Genomic DNA, 19,010 nt, shown 5'->3' with positions numbered 1-19,010 from the left:
TACGTGCAGGCAGCTAAAACTTATACCATAGCTCTGGGTCTTTAAGAAGCACTATTCTTTGAAAGAAAATATGCAAAATCTCTTTAATTCTGGGAAAATAAATATTCCATTAAGAAAATTATTTCTCTCATTCCACCCCCCTTCTCTTTAAACACAAGGGATGTTCATAAAGGACTTTGTCATGACATCCATCCTGCTCTCCTTTAATGAAAAAAGTGCCATTTTTTTTCATTGTTAATAGAAGTTTTGTGTAAAGAAGATTGGAGCTCTAAGCATATTTCCCCTGATGAAGTCCCTGGTAATAACAATCATCTTCTGGAAGGAGTCTTCATTTAGTGAGTGTGAAGAAATAAATGATCAGCAAGAGGACAGTCACAAGCCTGGGTCAGAAGCAGAGCAGCGAGGGGGTCGAGGGGGGAACATGTGGGGACCCTAGTTCCCAGTGGAGAGGAGTGGTAGCATTTGCCATGTCTAGCCTTGTGTTTCTTTCTGCTACACTGGTGTTTTTTTCTCCCCAGCTGAAGACTTGAATAAGTATTTTGATTTTCTGTTATTGCCGACGATTACTGCATCTTCTTATTTAACTTGTGTCTTCTTTCCAAGCGAGAATATCCAGGTTTCGGTTGGATCTATTTTAAGGTGAATTGATTAACCAGCATAATAATACATTCATATCTTTCTTTTTTCATTATTATTACTATTATTATTATTATTTTACTCTAAAATAGTTATAGAACACGTGGAATAGAATCCCTAGTAAACCACACTGTCTTTTGGATTTGTGTGTTTGTTTCGTTCTTCCTTGGTAGGGGAACCTGCCCCCAGACTACAGAATCAGCCTGATCGACATCGGCCTGGTGATTGAGTACCTGATGGGCGGGGCTTATCGCTGCAACTACACACGCAAGCGCTTCCGGACGCTCTACCACAATCTCTTTGGCCCCAAGAGGGTGAGGCTGGCGGCAGGTTCCATTTCCTGGACTCCTGGGAGGACTGGGGTGCGGTAGATCTGGAGTGTGGCTTCATTGTCTCCAAGGAGGAGATCAGATGAGAAGGCAACCGCCCTGCCTCTTCTTCCCTCTGCCATCAAATGTTGGGAAAAAAAAGGGGAAAAAATGGCGCTGAGTGTTACAAGTCTTTCTTTTCCTTGCTAGGTCCAGTTCAACTCAGAAACTGGCATTGAGAGTGTACCTTATGATCAGAGAATAGTAATTATATTCAAATCAACCTTATTATCTACCTCTGCAGTTTTCAAGGTTTTTGATCTTGGGATCTGTTTATACTGTAAATTATTGAGGACGCCCCCCCACCACCACCACCAAAAGTTTTTTATCTACATGAGTTGTAATTAATTCTATAACTTGCTGAGTTGCCTTCTCTTCCGTCTTGGTCTGTGCCTGTCTTTCACATTGCCAGTGTGATCGGTGGTGCTTCTGTGTGTGCTTACACTTTTCTGTGCCCTGGAGTGCCTTTTGCCATCAGCACGTGTGCCTCTGGCCCCACTCACCCTTGCTCTACTGTACAGCAGCAGAGAGAGACAGCCAGCATGAAGCATCTAAACAGAGTATTTCTGAGTTATCCCAAGTCTTCAAATAACAGGTCTTTCCGAGGTTTGAGAAACATCTCATAGTTTAATGGGATGTTTCATTGTTCACTCAAGTGCTTGATGTCATGGAGATATCAGCCAAGTGGGTTGGTTTAGGAAGATGGAAGAAATCTTGGTCCACAAAAGAGATAATAAGCCTGCAGGCTCTACCCTTGGGAAATCTCATGCCTCTCCAGTTTCCTAATTTTCTGTAATTCTAAAATCACTATATCCCTAATTCTCTTAGAAATTCTATAAATAGGTTCCCCTTAGGGTGTTTTATTTAGTGAAATGAATAAATGCTATATGGTACAATAGATTCGTTCCATTACCTGTTTAAGATATAGTAGGATTCTTTTCTTACCTCTATAAAGAAAGGTCTAACTTTGTGTATAACATTTTTTTTTAACAGCCCAAAGCCTTGAAACTGCTAGGAATGGAGGTAAGTGTTTGCTCGAATTATTAGTGTCAATTATTTATTCTCTTTATTACATATTTTTAAAGTATGTAAGTTCATTCCAGTGGTAGGGCTCAGTACATGATTCTAAAATAAGAAAGTGAAATTTTTCCCAGTATCAAGGGGGCAGGTTTACAATAGCTTTAAAAATTCTATCATGAGGTTATGTTAGTATTGCAAACAGGAAAATAAATCCTGTTTGAAAAAAAAAATCCTAACTTGAAAGCCAAGGAAGCAAATAAATTCCAGTAAATGAAATCTACTCATGAATGTTTACAAATGGCAACAGATCCAAAGTCCAGAAATTCTTCACAAACGTATCTAATGAAGTATGCAGAAACTTGAGACAGCTTGTCTCCCATCTTTTGTTCATGTGGTTATTGTCAAATATGCAAATGTGAGTATAGGATGTCCTTGTCCTTTCACCGGAAAAGATAGTGTTGTCCACCATGAGGTACAAATAACCCTACCTGTACAGGAAAAAATGGGCAAAAGTTAAAAAAAAAGGGGGGGACCCATTAAAAATACTTAAAAAAATTAAAGTATAACACTGACATGTTCCCATAGAACTGTGCTTATGCAGTTATTGTAACTTGTTTTAAAGTTAGGCATGTATGGGATAGCATGGTTCACTTCTGTATCTATCCCAGAGCTGGGCAAGTGGTAGATACAGTAACTATTTACTGAATTGAAGCAATTCATTTCTAACTCAACCTCTGTGTCTTTTCCCTAAAATTACAGGATGATGTTCCCTTGAGGCGAGGAAGGAAGACAACCAAGAAGCGTGAAGAAGAGGTGGACATTGACTTGGATGACCCAGAGATCAACCACTTCCCTTTCCCTTTCCATGAGCTGATGGTGTGGGCTGTCCTGATGAAACGGCAGAAGATGGCCCTCTTCTTCTGGCAGCATGGCGAGGAGGCCATGGCCAAGGCCCTGGTGGCCTGCAAGCTCTGCAAAGCCATGGCTCATGAGGCTTCCGAAAATGACATGGTCGATGACATCTCCCAGGAGCTGAACCACAACTCCAGGTTGGACAGCCCAGCAAATGGGGAGGTCGGGGGAAGAGAAGGGAAGGTGGACCCCAACTACTGTTGTCTGAGCTACCCAGTACTTTAAGAGGAGACAGTATCACCCCAATAGTGCACACAGAGGGTGGACACAAATAATTAACATTTATGGTGCATGGTGCTAGATACAGAGGTACCTACAGATGCATAGATTTCATTTCATCCTCTCAACTGCCCCAAGAGGTAGGTCCCCTTATGATGCATGTTTTACACCTGAAGAAAATGAGACTCTGAGACTTTAAGTAACTTCTCCAAGATCACACACTTGGGGTTGACAAGGCTCAGCTATGATCTGAGGTCTGTCACATTTAAGAAGACAACACACTGCACTCTGATCTTTTGAGTCTGCTTCCCCATCCATGTTCCTTCAACTGGGGGCCTTGAATACAGGGACCATACACCCTCAGTTCTAAACATGGTATGTGGCACACAGTAAATGATTCACGGGGGTTGGCTGGATGAATGAATAAACAAACTAGACCCCATAAGAAACAGCCAGAGCACATAGCAACCACCCTTTATGGCTTGGCCAATGGGTCCCCACTTTCTTCAGCTAAGTTTCCAAGATGGCCAAAAGACAGCACCTCATTCTCTCTTTCAGGGACTTTGGCCAGCTGGCCGTGGAGCTTCTGGACCAGTCCTACAAGCAGGATGAGCAGCTGGCCATGAAACTGCTGACATATGAACTGAAGAACTGGAGCAATGCCACATGCCTGCAGCTCGCAGTGGCCGCCAAGCACCGCGATTTCATCGCGCACACGTGCAGCCAGATGTTGCTCACAGACATGTGGATGGGGCGGCTCCGGATGCGCAAGAACTCAGGCCTCAAGGTCAGCGCGCCCAGAAGGCCCTTTTGGCTATGAGGACCAGAGGGTTGCTCGGAGTTTTCCAAGCCAAATCTGCAGTGGTGTTAGGCATTTTCTTATCTCAGGAGGGTGGTTCTGAGCCCCAACTGTGCATCAGAGTCTTCTGTATAATGAGTTTTTTTCTTTTTAATACAGAGATGAGGGCTTGCCTCAATTTCTGCTAAATCATGCCTAGATATAAATGTTTCTCCAAAGATGTTGGTCACACACGGGTACCACAGGAGGTACCATTTACTCTGGCACAAGCCATGCTGCCCCAGGAGAAACTCAGGCAACCTTTTACCTGCATGCGAGCCTGAACCAAAATAAAAATGAGATAGATTTATGTGTAAAGTTGTTGCTAGATATCCTGATCTCTTCTTCAGGCATATATAGGGCCTGAGTCCATTTTTCTTTTTTAAGCATGTCCATGCAATTCTCAGTTATATATATATATATATATATAACTTCATTGTTTAAGAAAAACAGAAAGGATATACGGTAAACTGTTTGTAGTGGTTATCCCTGGGGTTGAATATACAAGAAGTAGGATAATGAGTGGCTTTTGACTTTGTATGTTTTCTTCAGTGTTTTACAAACATTAAAACTGATAAAAGTTTTAAAAAGAGACAAAAAAATGGGAGGGGAAGATTGAAAGAATGTTTTAAATTGCTTTGTCTGTTTACAGTTTGTGGCTGTTCCACCTGAAGCCAGCCAGGCTCATAATTACCTAGAACTACCTGATCTAAGTAACTCTGAGGTCAGCCCAAAGCAGAAGGGCCACCAAACCAGAGCAATCTGCTGAGGTCACTCTGATTGAACCAGCATCCCAACCCCACATCCCACCTTTTCTGTGGGCTCTTGGCCCAGAGTCACAGAAGGATTCCGTGAAGTAGGTCATGGGCATTCCATCACCGCTCTGCTGATGACCGCCAAGCCTGGCTCTCAGCTCCGAGGACAGGGTGTCATGTCCCCTAAAGGCTGCCAGGCATGCCACCTGAGCCTTCCCAGGCCTGCCAGGCACCCTGAGTCAGGGTCACCACTCTTCCTTTTCCCTTAGCTGCTCTCAAGTCCCTGGGCATTTGAGCACAGGCTGTTCTTGCCTCATTACTTGAGGATAATTTTTACTTACCCTTCATGACCTCTGTTAGCTCCTCATTTTGGTATACTTTCTTCAAGGAGGTTCATATTCAGAAGCCTTATACACAGAACCATTTTAAGATTGAGGGAAGAGGTGGGAGAGGATTTGGGGAACACAAGTCAGATGTCAGTATTAACATTTAGAAATGCACTTGGTCCCTGCCAAGGGAGAATGAGATTATTGCCCTCTCATGAGAAAAGCCAGTGAATTTAGTCACATGGAGACTTAAGCATGTTGTTTATTCATGAGAGAAATATAGTGCTAGGCCTCCTAGGGCACTTGTGCAGAGGGATTTTCATAGTGATAACAGCATGTGTGTGTGTGTGTGTTTCAGTTTCTGTTGGACAGCAGCAAATGCTGAGGGGGAATCTCTCCAAAATGAGTGACATGCTTTCCAACGTGGACTTTCTCAAGGTCAACTTAGGACAGTATTTTTTACAGAGATAGCCACATGACACATAATCAACTCCACTTGGCATATTAGCAACTGAATGTCAGTGGACATATGTATGAATTGATTTCACAAAGTTAAGAGCTATCAAATGGCTAAATGGGAATCTGAATTCTTTACCACTTTTGCCTTAAATAGGGTCTTTTTCTCAGTTTCCCCCATGCATAGTAGGTGTTAATCAGGTGAGATGTATTTGGGTAAGATGCTTGCTTTCTCCAAAATCAGACTGAGCTACTGAGCATTAACAGTTCCAGCGTGGGCAGAAGTGACTCCTTTAGCGTGGATGTGCTTAGCGGTTCAGATATCCAGGTCCTCACTCAGGGCACAACCAACACGCATCCACCCACACGTGAACACACACACACACAGACCTCACACCCCAGGCTCTCTGACTCTAAGCGACCACCCTTATCTTAATCCTTTAAATGTGATTATTATTATTATCATTATTATTACTTTAGGTAATTCTGGGAATTCTACTTCCTCCTTCAATTCTCAGCTTGGAGTTCAAGAACAAAGACGATATGCCCTATATGACTCAGGCCCAGGAAATCCACCTCCAAGAGAAGGAGCAGGAAGAACCAGAAAAGCCCACAAAGGAAAAAGACGAGGAGGACATGGAACTGACAGTAAGAAAAAGCTATGCAGTTATTATCCGAGGGGAGAGACTCCCTAATCCACCTCTCCTGTTAATATGGCTCAAGATATAATAACTGTTGAGGCCAGCCTCCCAGCAGGTGCTTTCATTTAAGTTTTGAGAGCAAGACGTTATAAAAGTGGCCTCTCTCTGCACAAATAACATAACTATAGGGACTAATTCTATGTGAAATCCTTCAGCCAGGGTCAGTGGCACTGGACAACCCAGTGAAATTCAAAAGTGAGACACCCTGTATGTTCCAAACAGACGATGCTTTATAAACAACCAGGTAATGTGGCAGTCTTAGCACACGAAGACAGAAAGGGAATTTGATTTGGGAGCAGCCGGCTTCACTGAGCTGGAACTGTTGTGCTGATCAGAAGCTAAGCCTTTCTCTGTCTTCGAGGTCAGGCTCACAAATGCAGGACTAATTGAATTTTGAGGTTTGTATGGAAGGCTTTTATTAGCTCTTCCTGGTATAATTATAGAGCAGGGATGCTTTGTTCTGTAGGGGGAACGGGGCAGCTGGGCATGGGACAGCTTCCCGCAGCCCCCGCCAGAGCAGCGTGACTGCCACTGGATTGTATCCAAAGTCTAAAAATATTGCATGCTGTTAAAGGGACAAACAGAGCTTTAAAGCTTTGGAGACATCAGACAACAACTCCACAGGGCTTCCTGGATATCCCCCACCCTCCCCACCACACTGACCAGTGACCATGATGACCCAGAAGAAGTCATAGCAGGAGAAAACAAAAATTGGTTTTGCTCAGGTGACAAAGGCCTTTGCATTATTATCCTAGTGGGATTGTCCTGTGAATTGTCTTTCCTCCAGATAAGTGCTACTTCTTTCTAGTAAGTAGGTCCTTCCTAAAGAGCTATTTGCAGGCACATTCCCAGCCCCAAGTACAGCAGGATATATGCATCAGACCGTTCTTTGGATTGGTTAATTATTCACAGCTTTTGACTCACTGAGTTCAAATCCAATGTTTGCTTTCAGTTTCAGGACCTTATATAATCAATGGAGGAGTCAGCTTCCTACTATGATAGGATCAGATAAGTGTCTTCCCTAAAGATCTTACCATAATTTTAGCCTCTGAACCCCCTCAAGGGTAGGAAATACTATTTTGATCATTAGCAAAAACATTGGTCATAGAAATACCGAATCTTTATAGGCTACTTCAGCAGAGGGTTAAAGAGTATTCACTCTGGAGCCAGAATCCTATCCCATAACCTAATCACTGTGGGACCTCAGGCACAGTTTCTTTACCTCTAACATGGAAATAGTAATATTATTATTATTACTACCTCACAAGTACATGTAAACAAAGGTAGAGTGGTGTCTAGCACATGGTAAGGCTTGATAAATGTTTGCTAATATTGTTATAATGGTGCTAAGTGCTTTATATATACTTACTCATGGGCTCCTCACAACAATCCCACAAAATAGGTACTGTTATTATCCCATTTTACAGATGAGGAAGCTGAGACCCAGGTTAAACTGCCCACGGTTACCCAGTCAGTTAGTTTGCAAAGCTGAGATTAGAACCCGAGCATGCAGACTCCATTGGCCATGCTTTTACCTGATAAAGCTAAGGGATGCAAAGAATTTCTCCCTAGTCTCAAATGTAGGTGCTCAGCTGGTTTGGTCCACCACATAGTAGAGGGAATCCGAACGTGATGTCTGGGCCCTCTGTGTCAAGTATGACACAGCCCTGACATTGGCGAACATCCCAGGGATGCTCAAAGAAGGATCCTAAGAAAGTAGCCAGAAGATAAGCAGTATTCTTTCTGGTTGGGTCTCAAGGAAGAAAAGAAAAGAAGCAGCTCCCACTCCTGCTCAGTCCAGAGTTTTGAGGATCTGATCCTTCAAGAAGCCACCATAAAATATACATCTGTGGATTGAAAGCAAAATCTGCTTCCCAGAGACTAGACCCTGCCATTTCTACTGAGAACCCAAGTAGAAGACACCACATCATTTCTGCCTGAGCTGATTCTGCACTGGCTGATACAGAAGGGAGGAGGAAAGGAAGGAAGGGACTTATGGGCTGGAAAAGTCAGGGTTGGATGGCACTTGTTTTTAAAGTAGAGCTTCCTTTGATCCTAATGACAAATTCTGTTACTGCTGGACCACTGGTCTCGGCTCACCCCAGACAGGATTGGAGATTGCAGCTTGTTGACAACTCCACTCCTTTCAGAGGATTGATATTTGAGCGTCTGTGTTAAGCCAATATATCCTTTCTTGGAATGGGACATTTTCCCTTGGTCCTTCCAAAATTTTATGTGGAATACCAGCCTCAGTTTGTTTCACTTTAGTAGCCTTTAATAGCTTAGTTCACCTCAGAGGATCTTTCCCAGACGTGACGTCTGTGTCCAGCCAGCAAAGATTCTGAAATCCATATTGTCCAGTTTTATATTTGACCCTGTTACAATCTGCTTTAAGAAATGTAGGCAAAGGAAATGTTTGACTACTGGGAAAAGAAATCAACAAAATCAGCAACTTAAGCTGCTTAGGCCAGAATTAATGAAATGTCGAAAATGCTTTACTTAAAACCATGAAAGGCAAACCTCTTAAAAATGCACTCATTTTTGGAATATTTTTGAATAATAAAGGCAAAACAGATTGTGCTTTTGCTTTTGTTTTACGTGCCTTGCCAGGTACATGTCCTGAATTTTGCCCAGTAAAGTCCTACCACATCCCCAGACCCAGGGCATTGTTATAACTGTTGGGAAAGCCACTATCCCTAGAGGGTACCCCAAGATGCCACTCTCCAAGCTGCCTTTACTCTCCTCTTGTTGTGTACCCAAATGGTCTTGTATTATTGAGCATATAAATAAGCAGAACAGAAGTAGGATAATGTTACATAGATTATAAATCATAGAAGGCAAGTATGTAACTTCAGAGTTTCGTGAGGTCAGTGATCGATATTTATAGAACCCTATTGCTGTCTAGAGTGCTATATCCATCGTGCAGATTGACTCAGCTCACTGATAAAAATTAATTCTTAGGTAGGCCATAGTGTGGAACCTTGTCTATTCATTAATTAAAGGTACTTTACCTGCCAAAGGGTCCATAAAGAAATAGAAGTTACCTTCTCCAGAAATCCTATGGTTACAGGTAAATTATTTGTGATTGTTACATATTTGAGTGAAGTGGATATTTGAGGCAATGACACATAGAATTAAAACTAATATTTGTATATTTTAGGTAAGGCAGTTTGAAAGCAGACTTATTTAGTGATTGTTTCTGTTCTCATCTTCAAGATAAATTATTTTGGTAATTAGATTCTCAACTTTAAACCCATATCCCCAGTACTTTTTCTTGTCCTTGTCAATTTCTGAGCAGTTTTAAGGTTTTACTCTGTTCTTATACTTAATAAAAATTTCATTTCCTGAACATTGTAGAACTAACCTTGTCTTAGAACAATATAAAAAGAACTAAAGCCAAGAAATTATGCTGTAATAGACTCCTAATATCACACTGTTTTTTTTTCTGGTGATAGATCCCAACTAGATCATTTCAGTCAAGAGTATCTGAGAAAGTTTTAGTTCACTTTAAGGACCACCTAACATTTACTGAGCACTTAGGGAGTGCCAAATGCTAACTGATTGTGGACCAACCCTATATCAGGTGCTGTGACTACCCTTATTTTACAGTTAATGAAACTAAGTCTTAGGTTAAAAGACTTGTCCAAGGTGCCACAGGTTCTAAGTGCCCAGGCTAGGACTCAGTCCCATTTCTGAGTGACCCAGCGCCAGGAAGTCTTCACCATTAGGATCCTCAGCCATCTTTGGGGCGTCCATCCTGCATTTGCTACCCAGGCAGGCATGAGCCTGCCTTTTCTCAAATTCTGCCTTTTTTGTGATGTTTAATCATTGTTGCTGCCACTGCTGCTGTAGTCAGGAATGAGAAGGAAATAACTGAATTCTTAAGTTAGTCTCCAACAACTTGGAGATGAGGGCCTTACCAGGTCAGACATGACTTCTCTAGTCTCATCTGACCGACTCTTCCATTTAGAAGGAGGCAGTGTGCCCAGGAGTCACTAGAATCACCAGACTAACACCAGCATTAATTCAGGCTTTACAGGGTTTGGAATCTGGGAACCAAGGCACATACCTAAGGGTTGGGTAGGCGTTCCTAAGTTCCAGGCACTTCAGATAACTTAACATCTTGAATATTCATAACCATTGGCTAAATTAGATATTACTGGTCAATTCACCTTTGATTTAAGAGTAATTAATATGAGTAGAGAAAGAATTTGAACCCAGATCTGCCTGTCTTACAATATACAGAGGGGGAGAGGGGTTGGGAGGAAAGGCAAATTCCTGGTCTTTCCAGGTTATTCTCTTTCTCCCTCTCAGAACTCTGGGTATCTTCCATCACCACAGCCTCCAGAGGTTCCAGGGTGAAAGAGAAGAGCATGATCAAGAAGTATCCCTAAGGCCTTTCATCCCAGGCAGAGAGTACACAGATTCTTTGTGTAGTGCAAATGCACACTTAGGGAAGGTGCAACCTTTGAATCTCTCGGGGCCCTAAACAAAGCTTTTAGGTTCTATCAACATGCTTTCCCCATCTGTAGAATGAGCACATTGACCTCTGTGCTCTCCAGAACCCTGCTGTGATGGTATCCCTTCTCTTCCACTGTAGGCAATGTTGGGACGAAGCAACGGGGAGTCCTCCAGAAAGAAGGATGAAGAGGAGGTTCAGAGCAGGCACCGGTTAATCCCCCTGGGCAGAAAAATCTATGAATTCTACAATGCACCCATTGTGAAGTTCTGGTTCTACACTGTAAGCATCTTTCCTTTTCTTCTTAATAATGGATGGCCACAAAGAGCTAACGTCGGTTTCTCATGCACCTGGGTGGTTTCCTCATAATATAAAGACTACTTTGCAAGATTTGTAGTTTGTGAGGCAACTTCCACAGCTTCTACATTTCTCCTCCTTGCAGAAAACAAAGACAATGATAAAAGTGAGAACTAACAGAAATAGAGGTGAGATGAGTATGAGTCTAGTCTAGAAGGGAAACAGAGGTCCTAGACAGAACGCTTCCCTGTTCTGGATGGATGAGTGCTGGATCAGAGTTTCCCATTTTAGATGCCAGGCCTGGGTCTGGGGGAACATTTGGTGGGCAAGGGCTGAACAGAGTGTTAGGAGAAGCCCCATAAAGATGGGTAGCAGAAGTGTGTAATTACTCCCAATCTGGTGGTGTCATCAAACCACCTCTCTTGCTCTGACACAGTTAAACATGCAAACCAAAGCAGCAGAAACCACGCAAAGCAACCTACAATCACAGCAAATATTGTTCAGTAAGCACACCCTGCAAATATTTTCTGCCCACAAGATGAAGGATTATCCCTGAAATAGCCTCCTGATTTGGTAGAAATGGCTCAAAGGTTGGTTTTCTGCATCTATTTTTCATGATATTTTAAACTTTGGGTGAGCTTTGACCCAGGTCATCTCTACTGCTCTCCAGCTACAGTGGAGCTGTGCCAGATGAAAGACAGTGCATCTGTGCTTTTGACCTTTGTCACAACCAGCTACACACCAGTCACTTAAGTCAGCAACAGGATAATCCGAGTCTGAAGCTGAGATGATGCAAATGACCAGATGAGGTCCTGTAGGCTAACACTCAACGCTGGCTCTAAGCGAGGCTTTTCCAGCCTCAGCACTGCTGACATTTGGAGTAGAGTAGTTTTTCTGAGGGGGGCAGTCCTGTGCCTTGTAGAATGCTTAGCAGCATCCCTGGCCTCTGTCTACTAGATGCCAGTAGCAGTCTCCAACCCCCAAGTGTGATAACCGAAATGTCTCCAGACGTTGCCAGATGTTGCCTTGTGGGGTCAAACTGCCACAAGTTGAAAACCACTGCTTTCAAGTATTGTCTTGAAAGAGGATGGGAAATTATCAAAGTTCAAGTAAGATTTTTTTTAGTGAAGGAAAAATTTTAATTTATTAAAATTAAAAAAGAAAAATTTCTCCCCCCAAAAGATAACTAAGACATGCAAATATCATTTCTATGTGTATATTGTGTGCAGATGTACATTTATTTACCTTGCTGATAACAACTGAGTGGTGGCAAGCACAGACTTTGTGGAGTCAGGTAGCCTAAGTAGAAATCCTTTCTGGGCATCTTTATTGTTATGCGACCTCAAGCAAGTTACTGTAGCACTCTGTTTCCAGTTTTCTTAAGATGGGGATAATAATAGTACCTACTTTATAAGGCTGGGTAGAGATTAAATGTGTTAAAATATGTAAGGAACTTAAAACAGTGCCTGGAACATACAAGCTCAATGTAAATGAAACTCTTGTTATTCCTAAGCTGGTCCCATTGCAGAGCAATAGTCAGTGTTTTATTCATCCCCTACTCAGCAATAATAAAATTTCACTTTTTGAACACCTACTTCAAGGCACTGTTCTACACGCTTTATATATACATTTTCTAAGCTAGCATTTCTATCAAGATAACGTTTTACACCCAGCTCTGTCCTTTCTCTTATAATAGACTGCCTTAATTGCCTCTGCCTAGGACAGAGGTAGGCAAACCACAGCTCCTGGGCAAAGTCTGCCCACTGCCCATTACTGTGGCCTGTGAGCTTTAAGAGTTGAAAAGAAATTTAAGGGAGATTAATTTGTGACACAGGAAAATTATATGAAATTCACATTTCAGTGTGCATCAATAAAGTTTTATTGGAACAAGCCAGACTCATTCATTTACCTATAATCTGGCTGTTTTTGTGCTACAACTGTTGAGTTAATTACTTGTGATAAAAACCACCTGGACCACAAAGCCTTAAAAACTGTCCGGTCCTTAAGAGAAAACGTTTACAGACTCCTGATCTAGAGCATAAAAGAAACCAGTAGTAGTAGTAGTAGTAGAAGTAGTAGTATCAAGAATTATCTATCACCTTTACAAATAGAGTACTCACTTCTCTTATCCTTCCAACGCATCTCTTTTTTTCTTTATCTGTGTTCAGTATTAATTTTATTTCCATGATTCCTCTAGTCCCCATTTATTTAGCCGAGGCAGTTTATTAGCCAAGAATGTTTTAAAATCACGAATGCCTTGGCCAGTGGTTCTCAGCCTTAGCTACACATTGGAATCACCCGGAGTGCTTTAAAAAAAACACACACACACAACACCTAAGTTCTGTGTAATCTATTAAAGAAAATACCTGAATTCTGTTCCTAGAGATTCTGACATCATTGGTCTGGGGCACAGTACAGGCATCAGGATACTTCAGAGCTCCCAAGTGGCTGAAATGAGTAGCCAGAGATGAGAACCACTGCCCTAGGCAAAGGGCTGAGTTTTCAGCCCAGTATTTCCAAAACTTCCATGATGATAAGGGATTTGTTAGAAATGCAAATTCCTGGCCCTAGCACAGACCCACTAAATGAAATCTCCAGGGAGGAGCCCGAGAGGCTGTGTGTTTAACCAGCTTCCCAGATGAGTCTCGTGGTCCGGGAAGTTCAGAACACAGTGCTTCCCTGTATCATATCCTGCAGGTTGTGAGGCTGCCTCTCTGAGAAGTGGAGCCAGTCTGTCCAGCTCCCTTCTGTGTGGCTGACTGAGTTATCCTTGGCAAACCCATCAGAGTGGATGCTCCAGTCATGTCCAATTGTGTTTCTACAATGATTTTCAGAAATCCATATATATTGACCAGGCCCAGGCCTCAAAAAAGTAAATAGAGATACCCAGAAATGCTTAAATAAAATTCAGCTTTATATCAAAGGTCCCATTTGCTTTTGGCTGTGCTTTGTTCTGTAAGAGTATTTTCCACTCTAATTTCCGAAAGTATCCCCTTCTACACTCCCAAGGTTCTGAAAGGTAGATCACACCTCATTTCCAAAAAACCTTACTTCTGTATCCTAGCAAGTTTCCAGAGGAGCAGGTTGGAGCCTCTTCTCTTCCAAGAAGAAAGGAGGCAGGAATCCAACTGGCTCCCAGGCTGGTTTGTGATGAGAGGCTGTTTCAGGTGCCTAGCTAGAGAGGATGCCAATTCAGGGTGCAAAGTTGTGCCAGGTCAGAGGACACAGGGTGTGCTCTGGGCTTCTCCAGCAGGAACAGACTCCTTTCTCTAGTAACACCAGGGCCCCTCCACTCTCTGGTGGCAGTAGGAAAAGGCCTGGGAAGAAGTTAGGAACGGCCGAGCCCACCAGGAGTCCCCAGGCAGCTTCAACAGGCTTTGGTGCTTGCGTTTCATGTTTTAGGAGTCATGCATCTTAGTTAATGGCAAATTTATAAAAAGAATATATAAGCAAATAAAATACAAATTCTTACAGGATTCCCACTAACTTAAAAATCATAAAATTATGTTTCTTTTCAAAGCTATGGCATTCCACACACAGCTTGTTAAAGCTTATGGAATATATATGTGTGTATATGTGAATATATATTCATACACACACACCATTAAAGCATGCCATGCAGCAAGGCTTCATGAATGTTAGCGAGTTCTCATGTAGGTTGCTTCCAAGGCAGCAGCCAATCCTCTATTCTGCCATTTAAACATGTTTAAAACCTTATTTTTGGAAGTCCATATTTTGAGAGTTGTCCCAAAATACCATATTGTAGCTTGATTATGAAAAGAAAAGCATTGTAGAGTAACTGTGTTGTAAAGAACAGACAGGAATCATGGAGGAATAACCAATGAGGTCAATTTGAAAAAAGAATTTTAAAAAAGAGGCAGAAATAGTTAACAGGAGGTAAAGAGGAAGGAAAGACTGAGGTAAGAGGAGACAAGAGGAACAGAAATTCCTTGAAAAAAGAGGTGTAAATCATGTCAGCCACCATTCACTGGGCCTCTGTACTGTCAGGAGATAGAGGTGTATTCCCCTCCCACTTCCAAAAGCTCTACAGGGTGAGTAACAATCGTCTCCATTTCACAGGAGCCCAGGCAGGTGAAGTGATTTATGCAAAACGATACAGCGTGGAAGTACTTGAGTCAGAATTTAAATCCAGGTTTCACTGGCTTTCCATCTGCGTTCCTCCCACCAAACACTAATCCTTCTGCCAAACAAGCACACTAGACCTGTTCAGAGGACTGAGGCAGATTGAAGGCATTATTTCACTACTAAAATGCAGAGGTTCTGGAAGAATTGTGTGTGTGTGTCTCTGGGCCTACAAATGACAAGAGGAGATAGTGCTTTGGAATGTTTTGCAATGAATTGGGTAAAAAGATAAAACCTGCGCAGTTAACAAGATTCATTTCCCCAGAGGCAACGAAATTTGATCCAACAAAGAGAAGGAAGCAACCAGAAAGAAAGAGAGAAGGATTTTAGGTCAGAAGGAGACTGAGGGTGTATTTTAGCATTTAAACATTGAAGTCCTTTCCTTGTGTTTTGTAAAATACAGTACTCACAGGGCCTAGAGAGTGGATGCAAGTGTCTAATGGTAAATAGGAACCATATGAAACAAATTGCATTTTAAACACCACCCTACACGATTTCAGTTTGAGTAGACTCTTGTCAGGTGAGGTTTTCATAACGTGCTAATGATGCTAAAGGAGGAGAGGGAGGAACTAAGACACAGTAATAAAAGACGGTGCCTTGACAAGCGGGAATCCCTTAGATGGAGGGTGCTGCTGACCCTCCAGCACCTTCATAGCTGCCCTCTCACTTTCATACGTTATCTCACTGAGCTCTGACATACGCCCACCCTTCAAGAGATGAGAAATTATATAGTTGTGCCTGTAAATCTGTCAACATAATAGGGTCTGAGAAGATGTATTAAGATGTATGTATTCATTTATTTTAAAAAGAAGAAAGGAATGGAAAGGGAGAAAGGGAAGAAAAAAGAAGAGGGGAGGTAAAAACAAAAAGAGAGGAGTGGGGCGGAAAAAACAAGAAAAGCAGGGAAAGGAAGAGAAAAACAGAAAAGTGGGGAGAGGGGAGGAAAAAACAGAAGAAAAGGGGGGAGGAGAAAAAACAGAAGAAAAGCAAGGGGGGGAAGAACAGAAGAAAAGGGGGGATGGAAAGGAGAAGAGGTAAGAGGTCCCGTATGCAGAAGAAGCAGCGTTTCTCTAGCTCTGCAGGGCCGCTCGTTCCCCTTTATCTCCCAGCCAGGCTCCATCTTTCTCTCCCTTCTAAGCTGGCTCCAGGAGAGTCACACTATCACAAGAATTCTCAAGGCCTCAGTCCTTCTGCCTACACTGTGTCCTGTTCTTTGTTACCGAAACTCTGAAGAGTACACATTTGAATTAACTCACTCTTAGTTCCTATTCAGCCCCTGAGGCCCCTAAAGCCAGCAAGTACTTTACTCAACTTGAAGCATTGCCTAGGAAGGCTTTAGTTAGCTTCATGCCATTACCCCTAGAGTGAATCTTTTCTCCAGAGGCTCCTCAGCCCCTTACATAAGAACCTCACCAGCCCTCCTACATTCTACTCATCTAGACATACATACCTGAACCCTCCAGTAACAGTCACCAAACCTAAACCCTGAGTTTTTCTGGGCACCCAGCTACTCAACCAGTTCCATCAGGGTTCAGCCTCGGGTGCTGTTGCCTCGTGAGGATTAAACCTCACTCCAAGCTACAATCGGCCTTGCAGATTGACTCTTCCCTGTAAGTTGCTTTGTCTTCTCTGGTTTTGCTTCAAAGAAACAGAAACCAGGAAGGGAATATCCCAGCTTGGATAGGGCTGGAAGATGGTCCAGGGATAAAACATAAAACCCTCCCAGGGCACTGCCAAGCCAAGCACATTAAGATAGGAGGAAAAAAAGACACTAAATCAGAATTAAAGTGGGGCTCCAAGAAAGTCCAGGCTATTTTTATGTTAGTTTGACTAATTTACAAGTGTAGCATGTGTCTGCCTTCCCTTCTCACAGACATTTAATCTACCTGGCATTCGTTAGGCAGAAATCAACTGTGCTGTCCTAGTCCAAGGACCCAAGGCTCATGCATGAGCAAGAGCAGACCCTGAGAGAAGAGGTTCCCTTTTTAGCCAGGAAAACACAAGAAATGGGATAAACACAAAGCAAAATGATGACACATAGGTACGAGCAAAGTCCTGGGACTCAGAGACCCACGCAAGGATTAAAAGGAAGGTTGTTTATCAAATTATTTCAAATATTAAAGTCTTTTAAAGTTCTTTTCATAATTGAGAACTCCGAAGTTCATTGTGTCATGAATTCCTAGTCCTGCTTGCTGATCTTGTTTTGTCCTGCCGCGCTCCCGGGTCTTCGCAGCCAGAGCACTGTATTGTGTTTCCTTACAGCTGGCGTACATCGGCTACTTGATGCTCTTCAACTATATCGTGTTAGTGAAGATGGAGCGCTGGCCTTCTACCCAGGAATGGATCGTCATTTCCTATATTTTCACCCTGGGAATAGAAAAGATGAGAGAGGTAACTGCTTTCACAAAAGAGAACAGAGGAGAGAGACAGTGGTTAGTTGCATCTGTGGAGGGAGGGGAGAGGGGAACGCTCAGGATCCAAATTAAGCCAGAAGCTGTCTCTAATGCTGCTGCAGAAATAAAGAACTTGGCTTTGACGGCTGCTGACAAACCTAGGAGGCTTCAGGGTGTTTATAGGGTTGTCACTCCACATATGCTTGGGATCTAGTCTGTTTTCTGCTAGCACAGCTCTTGCCCCAAGAAACCCTCCAGTTGTCTTCAAGGCTGTTTACACCCATCTTTCCTCGTCCTAATAAACAGGACTTTTAATTATTTTTTAATCTTTTTAAAATTTTCAAATTGTCCGTTTTTAACTCCCTTTGCAGTTCCTTACTCTGGGTCTCTTTGGACACAGTCTACCAATAACTATGATTCTGCAGATGTGTTTCAGCAGCTCTAAGAGGGGCTATGTTTTCATTCATTAATTTATTCCTTCTCAGTATTTATTATGTACCTGCTGGATACCAGTCTCGCCACCAGCGCTAGGCAAATTGAGCGTATTTCTTGTCCTTCAGGTTGACAGGGTAGGGCCTTCTCTTTTCCCTCCAACCCCCTCGCAGAAAAGGAGCCATCAAAACGCCACCCTCCTGTGACTGACTTTAAGTCAAAGCTGGCCTCAGGGGCCATCAGATTCAGAGCCCTTAGGATGAATGTAGTCAAGCAATAATCCACCAGAGGGCTCTGCAACCCTGCCCAACACGCTCCCAAATCCCAGTCCCAAACCCATAGGGGAGGCAGGCTTGTGCCTGTGACATTCCTCTGCATTTCCCCCCTGGAACTACAGTCAGCAGGAGAGGCCTTTTCTGTAAGAGTTACTCCCTGTCAAGTCCACTACATTCTCATGAGCTCTGGGACTACCCTGCTTGCTGTACTAGAGGGACTGGGAAAACATTGAGCTCATAGGAAAAAAGGATTCCTACAAACCCACAAGCCCACCCTTGCCTTCGTTACTAAAACAGGTTAAAAGGGTCTTCCTGTCTTAGGGCTTAGCTCTAGAATGTTCTCCAGAGAAAAAAAATGTCATTGAACTGGGATCATTTTTTTAAAAGACAAACATGTATAAATATTTAGATCCCTTCTCTTGAGTTTTTAAACTGCTTTGGGGAATATTTAAATTCTAATCACCATGCCCCCATCCTGAGAGTATGGAGGTGGGTACGCTAGTCCCAGTTTATAAGGGACTGAATTTTTTTTTTTTAACGGATACCTTTGCCTCCTTCCAGCTAGTCATCTACACTTAGATTTTTCCCATTCATAGTGCCTTCCACTTCCTGAACAGTGTTGTGCCTTTCCATCTGTAAACTGAAAAACAGTAATAAATTCACTTTGGTCTTTGTATAGCTTTCTGAGAACTGAGGCCACTACTGCTGAGGGCTCTGTTGCTGTGAAGTGCCAGCTCCCTGGCTTTGTGATTTAAAGCCCAGATGCATATTCCTTCCCCA

At 42.7% G+C, this 19,010-nt stretch overlaps 1 protein-coding gene across 21 annotated transcripts in view; it reads left to right on the top strand.

Moving 5' to 3' along the window:
* The window catches only part of TRPM3 (transient receptor potential cation channel subfamily M member 3), an 846,268-nt gene that overhangs the window by 728,182 nt on the left and 99,076 nt on the right, over nucleotides 1-19,010 (top strand). For 16 of the 21 annotated variants that reach the window (XR_012072024.1, XR_012072026.1, XR_012072025.1 and 13 more), the window contains 8 exons: nucleotides 604-639; nucleotides 810-950; nucleotides 1,998-2,027; nucleotides 2,784-3,073; nucleotides 3,714-3,942; nucleotides 6,011-6,178; nucleotides 10,832-10,972; nucleotides 17,393-17,521. Coding sequence is in view for 4 of the 21 variants with exons in the window: in XM_031677179.2 (XP_031533039.1) it covers nucleotides 604-639; nucleotides 810-950; nucleotides 1,998-2,027; nucleotides 2,784-3,073; nucleotides 3,714-3,942; nucleotides 6,011-6,178; nucleotides 10,832-10,972; nucleotides 17,393-17,521 (1,164 nt within the window). In the remaining 17 variants the exon portion in view is untranslated. The remainder of the gene's footprint in view (nucleotides 1-603; nucleotides 640-809; nucleotides 951-1,997; nucleotides 2,028-2,783; nucleotides 3,074-3,713; nucleotides 3,943-6,010; nucleotides 6,179-10,831; nucleotides 10,973-17,392; nucleotides 17,522-19,010) is intronic. The other 5 variants (XR_012072021.1, XR_012072017.1, XR_012072014.1 and 2 more) reach the window with 2 other exon arrangements.

This window comes from Vicugna pacos, chromosome 4 (assembly GCF_048564905.1).
Source record: "Vicugna pacos chromosome 4, VicPac4, whole genome shotgun sequence".
In the NCBI taxonomy this organism is placed as follows: Eukaryota; Metazoa; Chordata; class Mammalia; order Artiodactyla; family Camelidae; genus Vicugna; species Vicugna pacos.
The sequence above is the reverse complement of the archived record's forward strand: the minus strand, read 5'-3'. Positions and strand labels throughout refer to the sequence as shown.